The sequence below is a fragment of the Oryx dammah genome, unplaced genomic scaffold (genome assembly GCF_014754425.2).
Source record: "Oryx dammah isolate SB20612 unplaced genomic scaffold, SCBI_Odam_1.1 HiC_scaffold_20, whole genome shotgun sequence".
NCBI lineage: Eukaryota > Metazoa > Chordata > Mammalia > Artiodactyla > Bovidae > Oryx > Oryx dammah.
Window position 1 is genome coordinate 45117310 of NW_024070204.1, and position 26276 is coordinate 45143585.

Genomic DNA, 26276 nt, shown 5'->3' on the forward strand with positions numbered 1-26276 from the left:
CAAGATACCCTAATAGTCTGATGGAAAGGATATAAAAGATGATGATACTAGATAGGAAGAGTTTGAATCCAAGGATGTTAGTGCTCAACTATTATGTTCTAAGTGCTGAAAGATCATCATGGTTTTAACAATAACATAGCTAAGAAAACAAAGTTTAGTGCTATCTCAATACAAAAAAGAAAGCATCAAAAAATTATCTCTTTTCACTGAAAACAAAATGGGCATTCTGCTGACACTTGCCTTCTGAAATATTTCAACATTCCAGGCTACTGAGATTTTTTTTTCAACTCTTATAAACAAACCCCAATGTCCATTAAAATATTTTCTGATTTATTTTCCAAATTTTTTCAGGTGAATAGCAAGTTGTATTTGTTTAGCTTCCATTATTTCCTCTTGATAAACTAGATACATTTTAAATTGAACAGAGGTACCAAGAGGCTACTGAATGAAGAGAATGTTTGGTAGTGAATGATATAATGGAAAATTGCTATAATAAGTAGCTAGGAAGGGACATAGTTAAACAGAAACATTTTAGTTTAAGTGGTAGCATATTATTAGAGGCAAAGCTGAGCTGTCCAGAAAAATTGGCCCGTTAAATGGAGTAGGAGAATCAGTAACAAACATCCTCTCTTAGTATCTGGAATTTAAAATTGCCAGTTAAAGCTACTAGGTAACTCTGGTTTCTTCTCAGTGAAATATATGAGCCAGTAACACTGCTAGTTCCTAAGGTTATTTTTGCTAGTATTCACAGCAGATAGTTTGATGGGTCAGGAAACCATAGAAGTAGTATATGCATAAAGTCATATATGAATGATTTTCAAGTGTAGTATAATTGTTTTCTTACAGATTTTGGGTTTGGTTGCAATATACTGTTGAAGTTTGCACAGTGTTTTATTGTATATATTATATACAATACTTTGTTGTTAGCTTCATGAAGCCCTTAATTTATTGATGTTAATAATTGGCCACTTGTGTGTCAAAACCAGAAAGCATTTATATAATTGTATTCCAAAAAGAATATTATAAATATTCTTAAATTCTTAATTTTTTATAAACAAGTATTTATGTATATACACACATACACTTTGCCTCCTGCTTCTGAGCAATATGACAAGGTTTATTTTTTTAATAAGAGATTAAGACAAGCTACGTTTAATAGCCATTCATGATCCACAGCAAACTAAAATGTAATTAGACTTCATTTCATCTGTTGATTGTGTTCTTAAGAACTTGCATAAAGAACCACAACATTTTTAAAAGTCTAGGCATTCTTTCTCTTTGAAAGAATATTATAGCTGACTCATAATACCAGTGATTACTTTCCAATCTAAATAATGACAGCCTAATTTAATTGACTTTTTCACATTGGAATTTCACTAAGTGAAGGATGTCTGTTAGATTATAAACAGTCATATTTTTAAAAAGCATTAAATTTTCAGTCTTTACATTTTAATAATCTAAATAAATGATTTCAAGATATATTTGAAATTTTTATGATTATTCTTTTACATTTATTTCTAAGTTATTTTTTGTTACACAGAGGTGTGTTTTAACAATTTTAGTTCTAAACTCCAAATTGTACAATTAAGAAAAGAGGATGACTTTTCACTCTTTTTATATTATCTGGTTCAGTTTCAGAATTCAGTCTTACCCAGCTAACATATGCATTCTGTCCATTTGATGCCTTAGAAGAAGGAACCTGAATAATAGGTTGTACTTTTATTAACAGATCCTTTTCAGTGAATTTCGTTAACTCACATATAATTTCTTCTCAGTGAAATATATGAGCCAGTAAAGCATTGCTAGTCCTAAGGTTATTTTTGCTAGTATGCAGAACAGATAGTTTGATGAGTCAGGAAAGCAAAGAAGTAGTATATGCATGAAGTAGTATATGAATGATTTTCAAGTGCCTAATTTTCGCTGGAGTAATTAAGCATGTGTGTGTGCGTGCTATCGCCTCAGTCATGTTCACCTCTTTGCAATCCTATATACCATAACCCGCCAGGCTTCTCTGTCCACGGGATTCTCCAGGCAAGAATACTGGAGTGGGTTTCTGTGCCCTCCTCCAAGGGATCTTTCCAACCCAGGGGTCAAACCCAAGTCTCTTATGTCTCCTGAATTGCAGGCCCTGTTCTTTACCACTGGTGCCACTCAAGAAGCCCATTATTAAATGCATCAACCAAATAAGCATATAAAAAAGTGGGATAAACTCACTGTCCCCAGAGAAACAAAGGAAGTGTCTGAAATAGTAACCATGCTTCACACACTTGGACATGTGTATGGCTTTCAAAAGCCAACAACAAAGCCATCCAGAAAAACTGTCCCATTAAATGATACAAAGGAATCAATATGGAATCTCTTAGTGCCTTGAATTGAAAATCGCCAGTTAAAGCTACTAGGTAAACTGAAAACCATTTATTTTATAGTGTGTACTTCCTCTTTGTTTTTCTGGCCCTGAAAAGTACTTGTTGTACATACAAACAAAAATAACTTTAAAACTGGCAATGACTTACTGTTTCACTGAGAAGAAATTATTTATAAGTTAATAAAATTCACTGAAAGGATTTCATTAACAAAAACACAACATTCCCTCAGATTCTCACATGTCCAAAGACTTCATATGTCCTATATCTGGGTGAACACTTAAGTAGGGTCCAATCCTACTCTGTTTTGAACTGCAATATGCCTTTCCATATACAGCTCTCCCGTGCTATGTAGCTACAAAAGGTAATGAGTTCAGCTCTCAGGATGCCAACAGCTGGAAAGCAGAGTTCTGTGCTCATGTTGCTTGCACAAACATACAAGTTGTGTTTCCCACAGTGAGATCCAGGGACCCCTAAGGTTCTACAGCTTTTTTATCCTGTAAAACACAAAGCCAAAAGATGATGCTGATAGGATGGCAGCATTGAGTTCTGAGACTGTTTAAGATTTTCAAGAGAAGGCAGAGTCTGAGAGGAGCTGGCAAAGCAGGCAATTATTTGTGGTGGGAGGATATGGGGGAAAAAAAGCAGATGTCTGTAGATACTACAAAGGAAAATAAACACTGTAGAAGAACAAACTTATGTAGAAAAATTTACAAGAGGGATTTTTAACAAAGGATGTTTGGAAAACACTCCACTGGAGTTTAATATTCTGGGTAGCACTTCTGAAAGGGGACAAGTTCTTACAGCCAGAGTGACCTTTATACTAAAAATCTTCATTTCTCTGTTTATTCCATCCTGTCCCATTTAACAAACTTGTATTGAACACCTACTGTGTGCCAAGAATTAGACCTCCTTGCCTCTTTCCTACCAGTCATATACAGATACACACTATACACATGACTCACTTTGAAGTTCAAATACCATTTGTAGTCACTGGAGGCCCATAGGACATTAGTACGGGAAGTCAAAACAATTTGCTCACTATAGCAAGCCGAAGTTAAAAAGCAGCTTCCCAGGATGAAACTTGGAAAATGCCTGAACGACGAGGTGTTTATTTGGTTTGGCTTTTTCTGGACTTGCTGATGGAGGTTGATTTCTTGCTGACATATTACATCATTTCTGTTGAAAGGACTTTGGATGGTGAGATTGACTGAGCCAGGTTTTCTTTTTACATAATGTATAGGCAAGTTCCACTTGTTTGAAGGAGACTCTGAGTTGGGTAGACTGTTTTTTTCCAGAAAAATGTAGATTTTCCGTGTTTGAAAATATGATGACATTTCCAAACACATATTGATCCTATACCTTCTGCTCAAGGTTTTAATATTGTCTTATTTTCATTCTGTTTTTACTTCCCATCTCTTCACCACTGGAGTTCTTTGGCTTCTCCTTCTCAAGACTGCAATGCTATAAAAATAATTATCTCAGATTTCAACTAGAATTATGTAGTTCTATCACTTTTGTGGACAGATTCACTTAAACTCTTGATCAAATTTTACCTTTTAAGAGAACTTGTATGCAAAACCCACTCCAGTATTCTTGCCTGGAGAAATCCATGGACAGAGGAGCCTGGCTAGCTATAGTCCATAGGGTCACACAGAGTCAGACACGACTGAAGCGACTTAGCAAAGCAAATATCATGTTTGAAGTCGATTAGAGGGGAGTAGATTGCCATTGGCGTGAGAGAAGCCTCAAGTTGCTGTTGACTCAGAGCCTGGGTGATATCAGCAATCTGCATCACCTTCTGGGAGACTGAGCTGAGAATCCAAGAGATCTAACTGAGAGGACAGGATCAGCTGTGCTCCTCCTCCTCGGCTGGCCCTTCCATTTGGAAGGCCTGACACCCTCATCTTAGATTTTCTTTACAGATGTCATTGCAGCTTAGTTTAAAAAACAGGAAATTTGCTATTGAAATGAGTCAATGAACTCACTGTCCTGCCCCCATTGATATAACACATCTGTATCACTTTTCAAGATACAAATGGTCATCAGAATGAAGGGAAATCCACTTCTAAAAGAAAACTCAAATGCCAGATGGTAAACTGACTCTTTGAATTCTACCTCTGAAAGCAGTAGAGTATTGAGCATTCTCTATTGCTACGTGAATACTTTGTATATCTCACAGCAGCCAACACATGGAAGGTATTTATAACCTTATTTGAAATATGATAAACTGGGGCTTACTTGCCATTTTCTCCCCAGCTAGGCTCTAAGACCTGTGAAAACAAGAGCACTGTCTTTTTATAACTATCTTCAGGGCTTAGCATATATCCAACCCAAAATAAAGACTTGATTAATATTTTGGAGTAGTTTAATAAATATGAATAATTGAATAAATAATATAAGTGAAAGGGCCAGGTGTAAGCCCAGGCTCATATATCTCTAAAGATCACCGTCTTTCTATAGTATCAAGGAATTTGCTATAAAAGTCATTAATTAACTGTAATATAATAACACTAGTATTATTTTCTACCTCAATACTGTATCATTTCACTCTTTAAAAATAATAAAGTAATGTTAATTGCATGATTTCTGTTATTTCTAGATTGGATAAACATGTGTAGGAAGTTGCTGAAAGAAAGCAAGATCATTTGGATACACATTCCTAGTCAGCATTTATTTGATACCCTCTTGCCTTGGGCTTAGAGTTTAAAATATTCAGAATCCCTCTGGCTATTAAATACTCTAATCTAGATATTACTAGATCAAAATTTCTGGATCACCCTGTGAAAGACAAACTTTTTAGAAGCAAACAATAAAACAGTCTGCAGTGACTTTTTTGAGAACTCAGAGGATGTGTGCAGGAGGGGGACCTTCCTTCACCGGGGAATCAATGCCTGCTAGAGAAGCCCAGAATTTACCCCCTTTATTTCCTGCCTCAAATGCTTCAAAGCTACAAGGTGATTAAGAGCTCTCATGGGCCATATGAGGGTTTTATTGAGGTAGGTTGTTATTTTTTATTTTTATTAACCTGACTAACTCAATCACACTGTAGTCACAGAAAGTCTATGATTTGACCTCAGAAGACCAATGTTGATGTCTTATCTGTGCCACTAACACAGCCTGACCGTGGACAAATCACTTAACCCCTCTGAGCTCCAATTTCCAACACACAAAAAGAAAGTATTGACTGCTCTCCTCCTAATCTTAGTTTACTGACTAGCTCAATACCTTTATTTATATGGAAATGTTTGTAAGCAGAAAACATTATACAACTGAAGGCTTCTTCTCCCTCTCTTTCTCTCATTTGTCATCTTTCTCTCATTTGTTGTCATCATACTCCATCCTGGAGTAAAGAAATTGCACAAACTGATCTTTTATAAGAGCTATCCTTCAGTACCAACAATCTCAGCATCCTCTTCAGTTATTGGCTCTTAGATGTATAAGTCACATCACCATATTTGAAGGGGAGCAAGCCTTTCTACTTCTTTTCTAGCGAAACCTATATGTTTCAGCTGAAATCCCTTTTGCAGGTTTATCTAGCTCTGTAGCCATGACTTCTCTCTATTATAATCTTTCCCTCCCTCCCTCTGAACATGCTCCCAGCCCTGGCCACTGTGGAAGAACCTCCCACTCAAATTGCTCCTCAGAAGATGGAATTACATGGGCTCATAGTAGCCTCTCTTCTAAACCCATCTCTATGTTACCTTCTATTAACTCGTCCCAGTTTTAGTGCTAAGATATAAAAAGTGATTAATGTAAATGATGTGGGAATCCTGAAGAAATATAGGCAAATTTCTCTATCATCCTAAGCCTCCTTCTCCTCTTCTGTCCAATGGTAATAATAGTGGTATTTGATTGTAGGCTTGTTAGCCAATTAAATGAGATGGAGCTTATGACGTGTAACACATAATAAGTATACTATATAGTTGTTAATAATATTAAAGGAAAAATTATCTCTTGTTGGTACATGAGAAATCAGAATTTACTTTTGACCTCTGATTATTGTCTGTGTATTTTTTCCATCATTTTCTCCCCATGTTGCTCCTGAAGCCACCCCAGTCTGTTTGCTGTTTTTTTGTTAAACTTTGGTTAAAAATAAGTGTGATTTTGCTTTACTTCTAGTACATGAAGTTCCAAGACAACTGAGTATAGAAACGTGAACATTGTACTAAAATTTACAAGAAGCTACTTTTATTGTTTATGCACTCCTTTAAATCAAAAGAACAAGATGTAAACTATTTTTTTTAATGTCATCTCCTGTGCTTCAGGCTCCTTGGTGTCTTAGAAAACATGAAAGAAACTGATTTACAATCATTTTGGGCAAATTGCCTGTGGAATTCTGAGGACAGGAAATGAAAAAAAAAAGTTCAGCACACACCCCCGGACATTCCACACAACATGTAGAATAAACAAACAGGTCCCCAGAAGGAAACCAAAACTTTTGGTCTTATATTGAGAAGCACTGTGAATAGCCTTTGGGAAGCTTATACTGAAGATGGGGCTTCCCAGGTGGCAGGCACTAGTGGTAAAGAACCCGCCTACCAATGCAGGAGACATGAGACACAAGTTCGATTCTTGGGTCAGGAAGATCCCCTGGAGTACAGTGTGGCAACCCACTCCAGTATTCTTGCCTGGAGATCACGTGGACAGAGGAGCCTACAGTCCATGGGGTCGCAAAGAACCAGACCCCACTGAACTGACTCAGCACGCGTGCATGTGTATATTGAAGATGATGAACTTCAGGGAAAATAGTTCAAGAGGGGTTGACCTCTTAAATTAATTTCTTTAATTAGGTTGACCTTAATTAAAGGAAATCCTTTTCCCTTTGTATTCCTAAAGGATGATGAGTAGTTTCAATTTAGGTAAATTCTGTTACCTGCATCAACATTATGAAAGAGGGGTACCATGTTACAGACCTGTACTTCTCAGACCTGAACAGGAGTCTTTTTCTGGGGAATTTGTTGGGATGTAGATTCTGATTCAGGACATCTGGAGAGGGCCTGAGATTCTAGATCCCTCGCAAGCTCCCACGTGATGCAGTAGCTGCTGGTCGGCAGACTACAGTTGGTTTTCAGGCAGCTTCTTTGATAAAATCATTGGTAGTGCTTTTCTACTCCTTATCTATAGTACAGCAGTTTTCAGCTCACAGTGATTTTGCACGTGTGTCTGGAGACATTTTTGATCTTCACAACTCAGGGCGGACTACTAATATCGTACTGCCAGGGATCAGGGATGCTGTCAAACACCCTACCCTGCATAGGCAAGACCTCATAACAAAGTATTTTCTGAGCCAGAATGTCAATAATGTCAAAGCTGAGAAATCCTGCTGTTTAGAGTACTATTTTTTGTGTCTCTCATATCAAAAATAATCTGTTGAAAATGTTCAAAAAAACTGTGAGGAAAGAATCGGAACATGTACAATTTAGTTTGGAGTAGAGTGAACAGTGTTTAAAACTGTCTTCAAATACATGAAAAGCCATTATGCAGAAGATGGTAACCAGCTGTTTGCCATCATCCTTGAATGAACAGGAAATGTACATAAATGGACCTGTGCTACCCATCCATTCTTTCCCTGCATCTTCCACACCAGCCAGGCAAATCTCCCTCTGTGATCTTGTAACCATATTTGTCCTGTCCTGTATCTTATTTCTTGCAGAGACTCTTCCAAATCCTTGGGACACATTTTCTTCTCACTGCCAAGCTGTATCTCTCCCTATCCTTAAAAAATCTAACTTGAAAATTTCCATCTCCATAAAGTCTTCCTTCAGTTCAGTTCAGTTCAGTCGCTCAGTCGTGTCCGACTCTTTGCGACCCCATGAATCACAGCACGCCAGGCCTCCCTATCCATCACCAACTCCCAGAGTTCACTCAGACTCACGTCCATCGAGTCAGTGATGCCATCCAGCCATCTCATCTTCTGTCGTCCCCTTCTCCTCCTGCCCCCAATCCCTCCCAGCATCAGAGTCTTTTCCAACGAGTCAACTCTTCGCATGAGGTGGCCAAAGTACTGGAGTTTCAGCTTTAGTATCATTCCTTCCAAAGAAATCCCAGGGTTGATCCCCTTCAGAATGGACTGGTTGGATCTCCTTGCAGTCCAAGGGACTCTCAAGAGTCTTCTCCAACACCACAGTTCAAAAGCATCAGTTCTTCGGTGCTCAGCCTTCTGCACAGTCCAACTCTCACATCCATACATGACCACTGGAAAAACCGTAGCCTTGACTAGACGGACCTTAGTCGGCAAAGTAATGTCTCTGCTTTTGAATATGCTGTCTAGGTTGGTCTTCCTTAACTAAGATGAAATAGTAGTTCCAGTCCACGTCTATTGACAACTGGCACATTTTCTCCTTCAATGTGTTATCTTTCATTCTATGAATATGTTATTGCCCATTTGTGTACAAGGAGCCCTGCTAGATTTTGAGAAAGGTTAAGAAAGATGAATAAGAGTCCCTGCCTTTAAGTACTTTTCAAAAAAATCTCATTACATTGCAGTTACAATGTGGGTAGTATTTAATAATTATTTCTATGAGGGATTTTTTTTTTAAATAAGGGGGCTTAATAGTTAAGCCCTTAATATATTGAAGTGGGGAGATCTTCCAGGTCAGGAGATCAAAAGAAGACTTTATAAATAAGTATACAGAATATCTTTTTATGAAGAATAATTTTCTCTAAGTTATGTACAATTTTCTGCATCAAATAAGCATTTAATATTGTTACCAAAATTTGAAAGTTATAAATTAGAGCCTGGAATGAATTAGAGTCTGAATTTATGTTATATTTATGGAAGAGTATACAGTGAATAAGAAAGAAATTTTTTTCTGTCTACATGTAGCTGTAAAACACAAAAGAGTGAATTTAATCATCTCAATACACCTTATGATGCTGTGTGATTTTATAACAGCATATTCTTTGGGAAGAATTTTTAGTTACATCTAGGAGGGGAATACTTTGGAACTTTACAAGTATGCTTTAAAAAACAGTACCAAAGATGGAATTTGACACCATCCATTTGAGAGAATTTGGCACCACCCAGAAGCCTGACCTGCTGCAGTCCATGGGGTCGCAAAGAGTCAGGCAGAACTCAGCAATGGAACTGAAGAACCCTTTTAGGGCTTCCCAGGTGGTGGTGCTGCTGCTGCTGCTAAGTCGCTTCAGTTGTGTCCAACTCTGTGCGACCCCATAGACCACAGCCCACCAGGATCCCCCGTCCCTGGGATTCTCAAGGCAAGAACACTGGAGTGGGTTGCCATTTCCTTCTCCAATGCATGAAAGTGAAAAGTGAAAGTGAAGTCGCTCAGTCATGTCTGACTCTTAGCGACCCCATGGACTGCAGCCTACCAGGGTCCTCCATCCATGGGGTTTTCCAGGCAAGAGGACTGGAGCGGGGTGCCATTGCCTTCTCCACCAGGTGGTGCTAGTGGTAGAGAAACTGCCTATCAATATAGGAGACATAGAGATGCGTATTTGATCCCTGGGTCGAGAAGATCCCCTGGAGGAGGGCACTCCAGTATTCTTGCCTGGAAAATCCCACGGACAGAGGAACCTGATGGGCTAGATTCCGTGGAGTCTCACAGAGTGGGACACGACTGGAGCGACTTAGCAGTAGCAGCAGTAGAACCCTTTTAGAAAAGAATCTCACCAATAAAGGATTTCCATTATCTGAACTACAAACAAACAAACAACAACAACAAAAAACCTGAAGAGGTTTAACCTTCATTGACCCCACTCCAGTAGTCTTGCCTGGCAAATCCCACGGACGAAGGAGCCTCGTAGGCTGCAGTCCATGGGGTCGCAAAGAGTCGGACACGCCTGAGCAACTGCCCTTTCACTTTTCACTTTCATGCATTGGAGAAGGACATGGCAACCCACTCCAGTGTTCTTGCCTGGAGAACCCCAGGGATGGGGGATCCTGGTGGGCTGCCATCTATGGGGTCACACAGAGTTGGACACAACTGAAGTGACTTAGCAGCAGCAGCAGCAACCTTCCTTGTAGCTCAGTCGGTAAAGAATTTGCCTGCAGTGCAGGAGACCCGGGTTTGATCCCTGGGTTGGGAAGATCCCCTGGAGAAGGAAATGGCAACCCACTCCAGTATCCTTGCCTGGAAAATCTCATGGACAGAGGAACCTGGTGGACTGCAGTCCATGGGGTCGCAAAGAGTCGGGCACGACTGAGCGACTAACACACCAGGCATTGAGTAAACTCTTTAGATGAATCATCTAAGTTAATCTCAACGTATTTAGCCTCTCCACCCTGTGAGGCTATCACCACCAACATAATAAGGAGACCTCAGTGTACAAGCTTCCACCCTCTGCTTGATTCAGGGATGGAAGCAGAGCAAACCTCAAGCCTGCATAGGAGGCCATCTCTGGGTGGAAACAGCTTGCCCTCCTTTTTGAAGAAGCAATGAGAAAGCTTCCTCTTTCAAGGCTTTAAATGGCGATGCTTGCATCATCTGTAGTCAAAATGGGAAAATAAAGCTGTTCACATTTCATTAGTGGCTATGGTTTGATCTAGGGCTAACTACTGGAAAACTATCTGTGACTGCGTTAGTCATATGAGTTTCTGCCAGCTCCTTCCCACACATTCTGAAATCTTTGGTTCTGGGAGTGGTACAGATACCAAATTACTATGGAATTTGTTTGAATGTTAATACTTACGTTCTTTAAAGTCCTTAGGTGGATTTCCAGTTAGTAATACAGACCTTTGCAGACCTTTCTGGTTGTTCCCATTCTTTGAGCATCTTTGCTCTTTTTAATAAGCAACAGCTTTGAATGGTAACCTCAAGAATGCCTTAATAATTCAAAACATAATGGAATCATAGTTAACTCTGTGTAACTGGATGTTTGTTTCCTCTCTTAAAGTTGTTCTAGGCTTCTGTGTGTCATTCAATGTTGATGTGAAAAACTCAATGACTTTCAGCGGCCCAGTGGAGGACATGTTTGGATATACGGTCCAACAATATGAAAACGAAGAAGGAAAATGGTAAGTCAATGGGTTTTCTTGTTGTTTAGTTTTCTTACAAGGTAATGGAAAATATTATTTGGTTACAGTTTGTTTTATGAATGAGACTTAGAATGAATCATTTATGGTAGGAAATGTAGTCTAATCATTTGATAATAGAAATTGAAAAAGGAAAAAATCATTGGCAATATTAAGAGCTGTGGTTAGTGATTATGTTGAAACCTGGGTTGACCTCAAGGAAGGGCCTTATTCAAAATAGTCATTGTTTTGTTATTATGTTATTATGCCAAGAGTTCTTTGTCCACGTTTTAGTCTAGCTGAAATTCAACAGGAGGTATATGGAAGCATGTGAGATAATATAACATGAGGCTTATATTTTTAGTACTTTACTTACCTATTAAATTTAGTCTATTATTTATAATGAACCTCACTGAATTTTATACACTTTTAAACCCCTTAATATTGGTTAAGTTCACTTTAGTATGATTTTTTAAAGCATATTTATCTTTTGAAAACTATACAAAATTAATATTAGAGCTCTTTTGCTTTGTAGTTAATTTAATTTTTAGTGAGTTTTTCTAAGTAGAGCTTGTATAAAAGTGCTTCCCTGATGGTGCAGTTGATAAAGAATTTGCCTGCAATGCAGGAGACCTGGATTAGATCCCTGGGTTAGGAAGATCCCCTGGAGAAGGGAATGGCAACCTACTCCAGTACTCTTGCCTGGAAAATTCCATGGACAGAGGAGCCTTGTAGGCTACGGTCCATTGGGTCACAAAGAGTCGGACATGACTGAACGACTTCACTTCTTCACTTCGCCCAGTTCTGGGTAAATATTCAAAGGAATGAAAATCAAGATCTTGAAGAGATATCTGCATTCCCATAGTCATTGCAGCATTATTCACAAAAAGCAATACTTGAAAGCAATCTAAATGTCCATTGACAGATGAATAGGTTTTTTTTAATGTTTTACATATATAGTAGAGTATTATTCTGCCTTAAATAAGAGGAAAATCTTTCTATTTAAGAAAATATGGATGAACCTGGAGGACGTTTTACTAAGTGAAATAAGCCAGATGAAGGACAAATGCGGCATGATCCCACTTATATGAGGAACCTAAAATAATCGAGCTCATAAAAACAGAGGACAGAATGGTGGTTACCAGGGGTTCAAACAAGAGCAAAACAGGAAAGCATTAATCAAAGGGTACAAGCTTCAGTTAAGCAAAATGAATTAGTCCTGGAGATTCACTATACAGCATAGCACCTATTGTTAACAGTCTGTGTTAGTTGCTCAGTCATGTCTGATTCTTTGCAACCTCATGGACTGTAGCCCATCAGGCACCTCACCTCTGTTCATGGGATTTTACAGGCAAGAACACTGGAATGGGTTGCCATTTCCTTCTCCAGATAGTTAACAATACTGTATTTTATACTTAAAATTTTGCTTAGAATGTAGATTTTTTGTTAGGTGTTCTTATCACAAAATAATAGTAATAATAACTACTACTAGTAAAGAGGGTATGAGTAAACTTTTGGAAGTAATGGATATGTTTATGGTATATATTCTGGTGATAGATTTAAGGGTATATACTTATCCCCAAACTCATCAATTTGTATACATTAAAGTGGTCATTCATCCTTCAGTAAAGTTTGTTTTTAAAGTAACTCCCCTAGGGAAATACAGCTATTTGGGGCCAGAGCAAAAAACAGAACTCAAGTCTCCACTCACTATCTAGGGCTGTTACTCTTATTAGAGCTCTATTACAAAAGTAAAGTTGATAATAACTACCTCCATAGTTTTAGACTTTACATTTTAATGTGAATGAAAGCTCATGAGCATTTGAACGTATATATGGATATCAGATATTTTAATTCCATTCTGACATTCCATGCTTACAATGATTTTATGGAAAAAGTGTGAAAATCAGGGAAACAAAAACAGTGTGGCCAATTGAATTTAAAATTAAATGAACTACAAATATCTAAGCTTACTCCTTGGAAGAAAAGTTATGACCAACCTAGACAGCATATTAAAAAGCAGAGACATTACTTTGCCAACAAAGGTCCATCTAGTCAAAGCTATGGTTTTTCCAGTGGTCATGTATGGATGTGAGAGTTGGACTGTGAAGAAGGCTGAGCGCCAAAGAATTGATGCTTTTGAACTGTGGTGTTGGAGAAGACTCTTGAGAGTCCCTTGGACTGCAAGGAGATCCAACCAGTCCATCCTAAAGGAAATCAGTCCTGAATATTCATTGGAAGGACTGATGCTGAAGCTGAAACTCCAATATTTTGGCCATCTGATGTGAAGAACTGACTCATTGGAAAAGACCCTGATGCTGGAAAAGATCGAAGGTGGAAAGAAAAAGGGATGACAGAGGATGAGATGGTTGGATGGCATCACCGACTCAATGGACATGAGTTTGAGTAAACTCTGGGAGTTGGTGATGGACAGGGAGGCCTGGCGTGCTGCAGTCCATGGGGTCACAAAGAGTTGGACATGACTGAGCAACTGAATAAATTCAACTGAACAAATATCTCAATATTTAAATCTTTAAGGATGACATGGTAGCAACATACCATTCTAAAAATATCCAGGTACTGGTCATGCAAAATAAATTTTAGTAATATGTTTGTATATTCTTAAGTGTTTATAAAATCAGATAGGATGCAGACATTTTAAGAAATGAACTATAAAATAGCTGACATATTTGGGAGAACATGGATATTGTTATTTTCTCCAGAGGTGAGCACTGACATAATTCATATCTACTGGTCATGTTTGGAAACTTTGCAACCTCAGATTTTTTTTTTTAAATCATCCTGATCCATATTACATCAAGTATGCCTAAGTTAGTTGTTGGTCCATAACATGTGCAGTCTGTATATTTGAAAAGCATTACTTTATATCTTTGGAAAGCATGAAAAACTAACAGAAAAGGCAGCCTATCTCCCTTCACCTTTCAGAAGTTTCCTGTGGAGTGTAACCTTTATATCTTTGGCTCAGAAACCACACGTTTTCTCAGTAGCAGAACACATTATACCTCTGATTAAATCCAGCCATTGTTTGTTATGATTAGCCTGAGCTGGAGTATCCAAATAGTTGCACTGTGGTTTCGAAAATTTCACAAAAAATACAATTGGTTTAATAGTTTTGCTTTGAAGACAAAAAAAGCCAATGTGCTCAGCATTGCGGAAGCCTTCCAGAGTTAGTGGTGATCACTAGTATGGCAAGGTCTCAGACAGATGGGAAAAAATGAAATGTTGATATGGGTTTTCCATTCTCTGTTGCTCTTTGCTTCCTTCCTTCCAGCATGTGATCCCACTCCCTTGAGTGCTATCTAAACCAGGGGTCCCCAACCTTCTGTTAGGAACTGGGTCGCACAGCAGGAGATGAACGGTGGGTGAGCGGTGAACCAGCAAAACTTCATCTGTATTTGTAGTCCCCCACGTTCCAGTTACTACCTGAGCTCTACCTTCTGTCAGATCAGCGGCATTAGATTCTCATAGGAGTGAGAACCCTGCTGTGAACTGTGTATCCAAGGGTTCTAGGTGGCGGCTCCTAATGAGAATCATACTGAAACCATCCCCTTACCACCACCCTGGTCTATGGAAAAATGTCTCCCTTGAAACTGATCCCTGGTGCCATAAAGGTTGAAGGCCGCTGATCTAAGACCCACTCTTAGGGGCTTCAGTGACTTCAGTTGGCCTGTCTTTTCAAAGTAGATTCTCATGATGAAAATACTTCCCTAGCCAAACCCCAACCCAACATATATCAAAATGTATTGGCTGCCTGCCTTTCTCCTAAAGAACACTGCTTCATGCCAGGTAGGGTTTACTAGTGGGCTCAGGTGACTGAGTCTCTGTTTCCAAGCCTATTCAAGCTTGAGGTAAAAAAGACGAACAGTTCTATAAAATTTTCTCTTATAGATTTTAATATAATATTTATTTTTAAGTGTTAATAATATCTTTTGAAGTTAAAATTTCCTCTTTGCCAAACTTGTCATTTCTTTGGTTCTCATTTCTACCCACTACCTTTCATGACCGAAAACATAGCAGCTCATGAGGCCGCTGAATAACTTCATTCTCTAAGATGACCAAACACTTACTCTGTTGTTGATTTATTTTCCATGGCTGGCAGGAGGTACTAGGTACTCTGATAAAGACTTTGACTTGGAGATCAAGAAAGAGTTAGATGAAAAGAAATAATGTAAATGTGAAACAATCTCCAGGAAACCATCTTTTAAAGAAGAAAAAAATATAAATATGAAACAGCAATCCGAGGACAGCTACCTTTCAAATAAATATAAGAACAGTCATAATGACAAGAATGACTATTATGAATATCAAACATTTCTCAGTTTATTAAATTTTATTATATTTGGAGCTTCTTCATGGAGAAGAGGTGTTTCTCTCAATTTGATGATCTTTGAGTTTATCAGGTGTTTCTCTGACATAAGATCCAGAACATTCTTTAATCCTCTTAATCTTCAGACAAATCATTGCCATAATGTCATATAAAAAGCAGAAATTTAATATAAATTAAATTAATGAGTTAAAGCAAACTTGCATTAAAATTTAAAGTTACAATGTCCATAGTTCATGAAACTGTCCTTTGGGTCTTCATATTGACCCTGTGTGTTTGAGTGAATATGACTGCTAATATCCTCATTTTCTAGACAGGAAACCAGGACTGAGAATGAATTGCCAAAGGTTTAACACAAGTGTGACAGGGCCAGGATTTGGAACCCAGCATTCTTCCTTAAGCCAGTTCTCTTCTATAACAACATGGATTCTCTGGAATCTTGACCCATGGAAATGCTTCCTGTGACACCTAAAGGCCTAGGTGGCATTCTACTTAAGCAAAATATCCAGCCTCTAAAAAAAAATCGACACAATTAGGACCTTTTAGTTGGCCATATGAGTGACCAGGTCTTCCTTATTCACATTCTTACAGCATTTGATGCAGTCATAATTTATTCATTTAATACATATTTATTGAATGGCTATTTTCTGCTTGGCACTGTTTCAGTCACTCAAGATATATGAGTGAATGAATAGATGAAAATTCCTGCTCTTGTGGAGCTTACATTCTGCTGGGGAGGGACAAACAAAACATAAATAATAAACTAATAAGCAGGTAGATTGACTGTCAGAATGTGCTAAGTGCTATGAGAAAAAAATAGAACAAGATAATGGGGCTTAAGAATGTTGAAGATTCCTGAAATTCCATAAACTCTAAGCTGGTATTTTTCTAGCCTCTTGTCATTTATATGCAGCCTGGGAAAAGTGAGTCTTTCTTAGGATTAAGTGGTGAGATCTACGTTCTTTCCAGAGTTGCATGCTTGGTGTCAGAACAAATAGCTCCTAGAAAAATATACAAAATTGTTTTATGTCCTGTGTCCTGGTTACCCCAGGATCACTGATGCTGACTCTCAAATTCCCTGTCTCAGTCCTGACCTATTGCTACACTCTACCACTTGCTGAGTTCTCACACTCTAGTCTTGCCTTATCCAGAATACACAATGGGCCATGGCTCCAGTTGTTATATCAGGTTATTTCCAATTATCATCATACTCTAGGGGCTTTCTACTGCCCTAGAGTTCAAATATAAACTCCAGAACCTTCCCTTCGAAGTCCAGTTTCCTGCTGCAGGTTATGAGAAAGCTTTGTGCTGTGTTCCAGTCACCCCTACTTCCTCATCACCTTCCGTGTTCAGGCCTCATGCTCCTGTTTCCACACATTTGCCTGAGCTATCCATGACCATACTTCCCTCCTGCCTTTGTTATTAACATGCTGATGGGTTAACTCCCCTATTGGAGTTTTTGCTGTCTGCTCAAGCATCACTTCTCCTCCACATGGCCTCTCATCCTCCATTAGGCTAGACGAGGCTTCTTCATGGCATGGTGGTCTCAGATTTCCAAAAAATGGTGAAATAGAGTCTGCAATATCTCCTAAGGCCTATTCTCAGAAGTCACAGTGTCACATCTGCTGCATTCTTTTTATCAAGCAAATCTCAGTTTCAACAGGAGGAAAAGTAGATTCTGCCTTAATGAAGGACAAGGGGGGACAAAATCGCATCCCAAGGTACACAAAATTCCAAACCATACACACATTTACAAACTCTTGAATACTATTATTGTACCATATCAGGTTTCCTCCAGAGTAAATATAAACTCCCCTCAAACCCTGAATGGTTTGCTTGAGAAAAGAAGCCCAAGTTTATTAAGATGGCCCTTCTCCTTCATTTTAGCCAAGTTACTTAAAATGAAATCTGCTCGACACTTACGGCTCCCATTCTTGATAGTCTTGCCTTCTTTGGTTTTTGTGACGTCACTGTTTTCGGATTCTCTCTTTCCCTCTCTGATCGCTCCTACGGATTTTCTTCCTCCGTTTCTTAAAATCCTGTGTTACTTGCCCCTATATGTTAGCCTTCAGCATCTTCTTGCTCTGTCCTCTAATGAGCTGGTAGCATTTACTCTCAGGACCTCAGCCATGCTCCTGGCATGCTCATATATGTTCCATGCGGTTTCTGAGACATTCCTCACAAGATTGGGCCCAGACGCCTACAGAAGTAACCCTTATCAGTACACAGTATTCTATGGAATGACCCTACATCTATATATTTGCTCCTCTGCTAAGTTTTAAGCCACCTAAAAAATGGTGTTTTATCCATTTTGTATTCTGAGGGCCTGGCATTAATGTTAATGCTGAGCATGTAGGATGTTCTTTATAAGAATTAATTAATCTATCTAGTTTCAACTTACTTTCATAACATGTCTACTACTTTTCTCCAAACTATTTTTAACTATAAAACTAGTTTAATCAATCACATTACAAACATTTTTGGAAATATTTGGGGGGGGGAAATTCCCTAAAATCTAATCATAACTTCCTTAATATAATTTGGTTTTTGGTGTACTCCCTTTGAATCTGTATTCTACATAGATACTGTTGTTCCATCATCTGAAAATATATATAGTGATAATAAAAAACCCAACACTTAGCACATGCTATGAGCCACATAGTGTTTTAAACATTTTATATATAGTAAATCATTTCATGCTCTTGATGATTGCGTCAGGTAGCTACTCTTACTATTTCCATTTTACAGATGAAGGAACTAAGGCACAGAGAATAAAACTGGCTTGGCCTAAACCATACAGCTAAGTAAAGGGTAAAACCATGATTTGAACTCAGGAAGTCTGGCACCAAAGTTCATGCTATATTTTCTGGAGATTAAATTACTTAAGACATAGAGAGCACTTAGAATGGTGTAAATTCAATAAATCCAGATTATTATTACCATTGCTTTTATACGTACATTGAATATAATTTAGTATCTTTTGCTTCAAGTTGTCATAAGTTTTCAATAAATTAGGTAGGTTTTTATTTTAAATTAGATTATAATTTTTTATCCTACCATGCAGTGTTATTAATTATTGTTCTTTTCATGACTGCACAATATTCTATGGAATGACCCTACAGTAATTAATTAATCTTGCTGTTGATCACATTTCTTTTAATCTTTCATGGTTATATATACCCTATAAGCATTATCTTTATGCATCAAGCTTGTTTCCCCTAATTTAGGTCATTTTTTAGGATAGATTCCCAGAAGTAAAAATTATGTGTTAAAGGGTTTGAACATTTTTATGGTTATTTATGTATATCAGAAATGGCTTTGCAAAGGCATTATATCACAACCATGTTTTAGGGATTCTGTTCAACAATTCAATGTTTAAAATTGTTATAAAAATCATTTCCATTAAAAATCCCTTCTCTTTTATATATGGCAAACTTTCAAATTTTGAAAAATTTAAAAAGGCATGCCCAATCCACCTACAGCCCTTTACGACCTTTCAGTTCTCCTTCAGATATTTTTTTCTCCACAGTAAACCTCCCCAACTTTCCCTTGAGCATCTCTGGTCTGACAAAATTACCAGGCTCTGAACTGTCTAAGTCATAGCCTCCTAAATACATTCCATTGTGCCTATGTCTCTCTTAATTTGGAGATTCCAGACATGTCCCGACAATGCAGAGCACAAAGGGGCTATCAATTTCCTTGACCAGGGCATCTATTTCTAGCAGTGCAGCCTAAGGTCGCATTAGCATTGTTGGCTCTAAAATACACTGTTGGCTCCTGTTTTCTCGCTGTCAACTAAATCTTCCATGACTTTTTCACATGAACTTCTGTTAAATCAGGTTTCTCACATTCTGTTCTGATGTAGATAACAGTACACAAGATAAGTGAAGTTATTTACATAGGTTCTTATTAAATTTTACTAGTTTAAATTTCTTGTTCCAGAGTGTTAGGACACTTCTGAATGCCCACATAGGTATACTGATGTACTTGAAGAATACTTTTATGCTTTCTGTGTCTTCACTTAAGTCATTAACAAACATATAGACTAAGTCAACCCAAAGTACAGTCTTAGGGTACATAATTAGGGTCCTTTGGTTGCTAGTAATCAGTGTCTTGGATGCAGCTGTTTAGCCAGCAACGAATGAGCAGCTGTGGATCCCAACAAGTATTTTAACATTCAACTACATTCATCCATTGTATTCCTGAAGTTATTATAGGGGACTTTGTTAAATGGCTTTTGTAGCACTAAAATAAATCGTGATTATACTTTTCTATTAATTATTGTTAGAATGTTTTCATATTTCTGTCTAAAAATTAAGTGATTTTAACCTGTCTCATAACTATCTTTATTTTCTAAGTACTTACAAACTAAGCATATACTAACATTAAATCTGATGATCTAATGTATCTTTTTCCTGACTTCTCTATGAAATTATCAGTTCCTCTTGGGAAAAAGTCATTTATACTTCCATGTGTGTTTGTAAACTAACACAGCAGCAGGCTTAACCAATAATTATGCTTTCATCCACCAAATAAAAAATATATTAAAGTAACATGATACAAGAAAATAAAATATTCTCAAGTCTCTCTCCTATGTATTTTATTGTTTTTTCTTTATTAAATCAATCTGCAATTGGAGAAGACACTCTGCTTATTTTAAATAACATTAAATTACTGAGGATAACTATTCTGTCTATGGAGCTACTGTCAGTCATCTTGGAACTAGTCATACAGTAACAAAAATAAAATGTTTCTCATTATTCAAAAATGTTAATTGACTCTTTTAACTTCCAGGGTGCTTATTGGGTCTCCTTTAGTTGGCCAACCCAAGAACAGAACTGGAGATGTCTATAAGTGTCCAGTTGGGCAAAGTGAATCATTACCTTGCATAAAGTTGGATCTCCCAGGTATGTAAAGTCAAAATGTTAAAGTCTGATCCTAAACTATGCCCAGCATTCACACTGAAAGTAAATTTCAACCAACTCAAGAAAATACCAGAAGTCATCTATAAAAATTCTTCAGTTTTTATCATTCACATATTTTTATTCCTTCTGCCTTTCATTTGCTTTAGAAATTCATCATAGAATAGCCATAGACTGAGGTCTTACTAGTTCTGTAACTTTTAACTGCCTCCATTGTCCAGAATCCTTTGTAAACTCGGCAGTAACACAAAAGAAATTTTCTAAATAAACCTATTCATTACATTTACTCCACAAAATTTAACTTAGTATTTTTTAAGAAAATAGCACACAAGGAAATTATAATAGAGAAATGTAATTTTTTAAAAAAGAGAATAGCACAAGGTAAATTTATATTGAAATATACATATTTGATTGAAATACCATAGTTAGAACATGACTAGAAAATTCCTGCTACAGCTGTGTAGGAATTAGAACCCTGTCAGTGTTCTGTACAGTATTAAGTGCCTTGGAAATGACTCAACCTCTGCAGGTTTTCTTAAGATGCTGTATTTTTCAGTTTTTTTCAAATTCCTGCTTGTTCATTATGAACTTTTTTTTAAAATATTCAAGAGCATAGCTTTAATAGCTGCTTTAATATACTCACTTGATAATTCCAACATCTGGAATATCTCAACGTCACTTTCCATTTATTACCTTTCTCTTGGAGTTAGGTTACGTTTTCCTGTTTCTTCTTATGTTTAGTGACTTTGGATTGTATCCTGGATTAAACTTTTGAATTATAAGTGTGGAGATTCTAGATCTTGTTATGTGTCTTTGAAAAGTCTTAACTTTTTGTTTTAGCAGGCAGTTTACTTGGCTGAAGTCAATTTCCAAACAGCAGTGGGAAGCCCTTAAAATCTCTACTCAGTTCTTCTAATTTTTTAGCTGGGCTGTGTGAAGTTTACTCTGCACATGTACAATTCAGGTCATTTAGATCTTTGGAAAGAATATATCTGTGTATACTGAAACTCTCCTTTTGTGGCTTTCCTTTCCAAAATACCCCCTTCACTTGACATTACTGTCACTGCCCCATTCTCTGTCCTCTGTTTCTTTTAGACAGGAAGACTGTGCATCCTATTTGAGGTTTAGCCACTGGCTCAGGTCTTCCCTTGGGGAAAACAAACAAACACAAAAAACAGGAAACTCATCTAGTGCTAATCTCCTCACAAGTATAGAATCTCTTCCAGTTTCTGCCTGGTTTGGATTGTTTTCCAATGCCTTCAGATGATTGTTCCATTTTTTTTTTTTTCCTTTTCCTAAAGTTTATAGTTGTTTACAAAAGGGTTGTTCTGATAGAAGCTACTCCTCCATTATTGGAAACTGGAATAGAATTTCAACAGTAACATGGAGACTGGCTATGTTAAGAACAATAGGAAAGTTTCTGCTATAGTTCCTAACATCCCAGGAATGCTCGACCCTAGTATTAAAACCTCTAATCGAGATTATTCAAGACCAGTTCCAGGTGCTTTCAAAGCAACCAGACTGGATTCCAAGACAAAGACTGTTCAGATTAGGAGGTCACTGGGACCATTCAGGAATCAATCTCTGCCTCCATTTCCCATGTAAACTTACAGTAAGAAAAAATTATAGGCATGAACAGTGAGACGAGTCTTTCTCGAACTTGAGTTTTGCCACTTTTAAATATTCTAACACTCTGCTAAGCAGGGTTTAGAAGTTTTTGCCTTTCCTGTCTAATCTTTTTATTTTTTTCCTTTTTTAATGTGAGTGGAACTTCTTTTTGCCCAGGTTTGCATGTTTTAGGGCCCAATGTTCTTATTTGTAATGTCAAATGGAGTCCCTTCATTGTGTCTTTATCCAAACATCCTGACCACTGCTCTAATCTTGCTTTGGTTTTCTTTGTAACCCTGTTAATGACCCTGTGATGATGAATATAATGGTTAAAATCTTGTGTTTGAGTTTTCTTTTCTGGTCTTCTATCCATTTTCCTTCTTCTTGCCAGAAATCGTTTTTTCATTGGTCATTTTTAACATGTAGATATAACATATAAGTGTGTAAATTTACTTTGTATCTATATTTTGAGACTAAATATTTCATTTATTTTAATTAGCAAAAAATGTGTGAAAGGCTGTCCTGCGTTCTGATTGCCCTGATAGTTGTGCATTCTTTTACAGTTCAGCAAAAGTATTCGAGACAGTGATCCAGACAAAGCTTCTGAGACAAAAGCCAGTTTTCTGCCTTTGCTTGTTTATTATACTCCTTAATAATACTTCGAAGATTATTTAGTTGAACCAAAAGAAGAATGTCCTATGACATGAACAAAGCAAACAGAAGGTTTTTATGAGAAGACACTTAATTTTACTTTGTTTTCCACTCTCATAAAAGTTTCTTCTATTTTTAGTTAATACATCAATTCCCAATGTCACAGAAGTAAAGGAGAACATGACATTTGGATCAACTTTAGTCACCAACCCAAAAGGAGGGTTTCTGGTAAGAAAAGGAAGAGTAATGATGGTTAATGAACTAGGAATTCTATGATCATAAATCTTCGTAAAAATCTGTTATGTAATTTTTAATCTAATGGTTTTAATTTTTTAAATTTTTTAAAAGGCATGTGGGCCCTTGTATGCCTATCGATGTGGACACTTGCATTACACAACTGGAATCTGTTCTGATGTCAGCCCCACATTTCAAGTTGTGAACTCCATTGCCCCTGTACAAGGTACAGATTTTATGCAGTATTTTTGCAGTGTTTAAAAAGTGTAAGCAATGGATGAGATATATGTATACACAGGAGCATACCAAAAAGCTTGAAGTATTTTCTTGGCTACCAGCATTACCAATTTAGGTAAATGTTTTCTTTGCCAATATATAACCAAACCTCACTGCTATTTTTGGAACTGATATTAGTGTAAGTAACCTTTACAGAGTCATATTTAATCATCATAGCTAAAGCTGTCACATTGTTTTTATTTAAAGGGTGAATTTCTTTGAGGAAGATAAACTCATTTGAAATACACATGGAATGAGAACTGTATACAGAATTAATATTGAAAAAATGTCCAAAGATAACTCATACAGTGTTAATTAAAATTAAGTAGAGATGTATTTTACTTGATGTGAATCCCAAACCAATTGTTACTGAATGCAGTGAATATTTATCACCTTTACTTTTTATGTAAAAGACTCTTTTTTTTTTTTTCTGGTTTTAAAAGTAATGTGTCCATTTTGTAGAACATCATCATTTTTTAAAAAGATTTATTTATGTGTTTATTTTATGTATTTATTTTGGATGCTGGGTCTTCGTTGCTGCATGCGGGCTTTCTCTGGCTGTGGCGAGTGGGAGCTACTCTCCAGTTGTGGTGGCTGGGCTCTGCTTCAGTAGTTGCAGCATGTGGGCTCAGTAGTTTTGGCTCATTGGCTTAGCTGCTCTGTGGCATGTGGGATCTTCCCGGACCAGGGATTGAACCCATCCCCTGCATTGCAAGGCAGATTCTTAACCACTGGACCACCAGGGAAGCCCTGAAGAGCATCATCTTTCAAAATGAGCTTCTTTCAACCATGAAACCATTTCATATTCCTCTAAAGATAGATGCCAAATGTGCATGATTGACTATTTTTCTTGCAGAATGTAGCACTCAGCTAGACATAGTCATCGTGCTGGATGGTTCTAACAGCATTTACCCCTGGGAAAGTGTTACAGCTTTTTTAAATGACCTTCTTAAAAGAATGGATATTGGTCCTAAACAGACACAGGTATGTGACTTCATGTTTTGATTTCTGTTGTCCTCAAGATACATATGCAGAGATTTTTAATAAGATTATATTCGGAATACAAATTCATCAATAAAGCTGAAATTCAGGATGAACTTTTTATTCCATATAAAATTGCCTGCTCTGACATACCTGAATTTAAACTGCTAATCACAGCTCTCCTCTCTCTTACCACATTCCCAACAATGAGCTTTCTCCCTTCCACTTGTTTTATCCATCCTTTTTTACCTTCTTATCCATCCTTTCTTTCCAAAAACTAATGACAGTCTTGGAGTATTTTTGTGTTAGTTGCTAAGTTGGGTCTGACTCTTTTGTGACACTATGGACTGTAACCCGCCAGGCTCTTCTGTCCATGGAGTTCTTCTGGCAAGAATATTGGAGTGGGTAGCCATTTCCTTCTCCAGGGAATTTTCCTGACCCAGGGATCAAACCTGGGTCTTTTGCATTGCAGGCAGATTCTTTACTGTCTGAGCCACCAGGGGCCCTTGGGGAAAAAATGGAGTATTTTAAAAATCTGTAGTATTTGAGCATCATCTGAATATTTGATTTTACTTTTACATTTATCTATTTCACTGTAAAAATTTTATTTCTTTGTAGCTATTTGTGGAAATTAGTGCAGCTGTGACATGTTTGAAGTTGCTCCACAACTTTAGGAAGAAAACCTACAAGGCTATTTTAGAGGAATAATCACTGCTTCAGTGAGGATTGGTGCCTGCAACTCAGTTTTGTAAACAGCTAACAATCAATTGCTTATATGCTCAATGAACTCTGCTGCAGTTCTGATGTTTCCATCTATGAGAGCTATAATTAATTTTACATTTCAGTCATGAGAGTCCCAATAGAAGAGCTGTTCTGTCCAGCACCATTTGAATTCCAGCCTGCCAGAGTGGGCTTCGTGGAGTTATATGTCTCTCTGGGAGGGAACAGTGGCTCCATTCAGAGGAATGGGGGTGAACGCTGGGGTCCAGATGCTACCAGTGAATGGAAGGGACACAAACTTGCTGAGAAGGGTCAGGCCACATTTCCTCGGTTCCAGGACCCCAGTCCACAAAGAGAAAGGTTTCAGAATGCAGCCCTATGCACTGGGTCATTTGTGGCACCTTCAGATTTCACTCAAGGGAACCTGCTTCCTACTGAGAGAGGAGCTACTCAAGTTGCTAAGTATTTATGTCATATTTTGCTTGCATCGTTCATGGTGGAGTTTAGCCAGACTCATTCATTCCTTTATTTGGAGGTTTCTCCTGAGGGTTTACTATGTACTAGGCTCTGTGTGAGGGCTTGGATAATCATGGAAAAATAGACAGACACGGCCACTGCCTTTGTGGAGCTTCTGTATAACAATGTTTCTCCAAGTGTGGTTCATGGAATTCCCACTTCTGAATCCCAGAGGTATTTGGATTGTACCCCAGACTTTAAGAATCAGAATCTCTGAGAGTGAAGCTACAGAGCCTACATTTTAAGTAAGCAACCCACATAATTTTTAATAGGTTAAAGTTGAGAAACCATGGACTAATGAATTATTGTGTTGATATGTGAGTGTCTGTACTTACTGCATGCTCCAGATTACAGGGACCTTAAGACTGAAGCCTTTAAATCTCTTTTTATCCTGTCAGTGGTCAGCCCAGTGCTTTGCTGGGCTTTTTTAGTGGCCCTTTAATGAGCACCTTTTGAATAAGTGTGTGTATCATACTGAATGCATTTTTGCATTTTTCTCTGATAGATGAACATTTAATGAGACTTTTTCATTAGCTGGCATTTTAATAGTCTTCTAAGTATATTATTTATATGTTGGGTTTTAGTGTTTATACTTCAGTGATTTCTAATCTTTTTCTATGTTGGCTTAAGCTATATTAATGACTAGTTTCATAAGTAATTCTCTAAACAAAAGGGTTCGAGAA

General features: G+C 37.5%; 1 protein-coding gene across 2 annotated transcripts in view; it reads left to right on the forward strand.

The window, feature by feature from the left end:
• Positions 1–26276, forward strand: part of ITGA1 (integrin subunit alpha 1) — a 169980-nt gene that overhangs the window by 53650 nt on the left and 90054 nt on the right. For both annotated transcript variants that reach the window (XM_040262256.1, XM_040262255.1), the window contains exons 2-6: positions 11223–11343; positions 20480–20592; positions 23006–23094; positions 23215–23326; positions 24233–24360. In XM_040262256.1, the coding sequence (XP_040118190.1) occupies positions 11223–11343; positions 20480–20592; positions 23006–23094; positions 23215–23326; positions 24233–24360 (563 nt within the window). The remainder of the gene's footprint in view (positions 1–11222; positions 11344–20479; positions 20593–23005; positions 23095–23214; positions 23327–24232; positions 24361–26276) is intronic.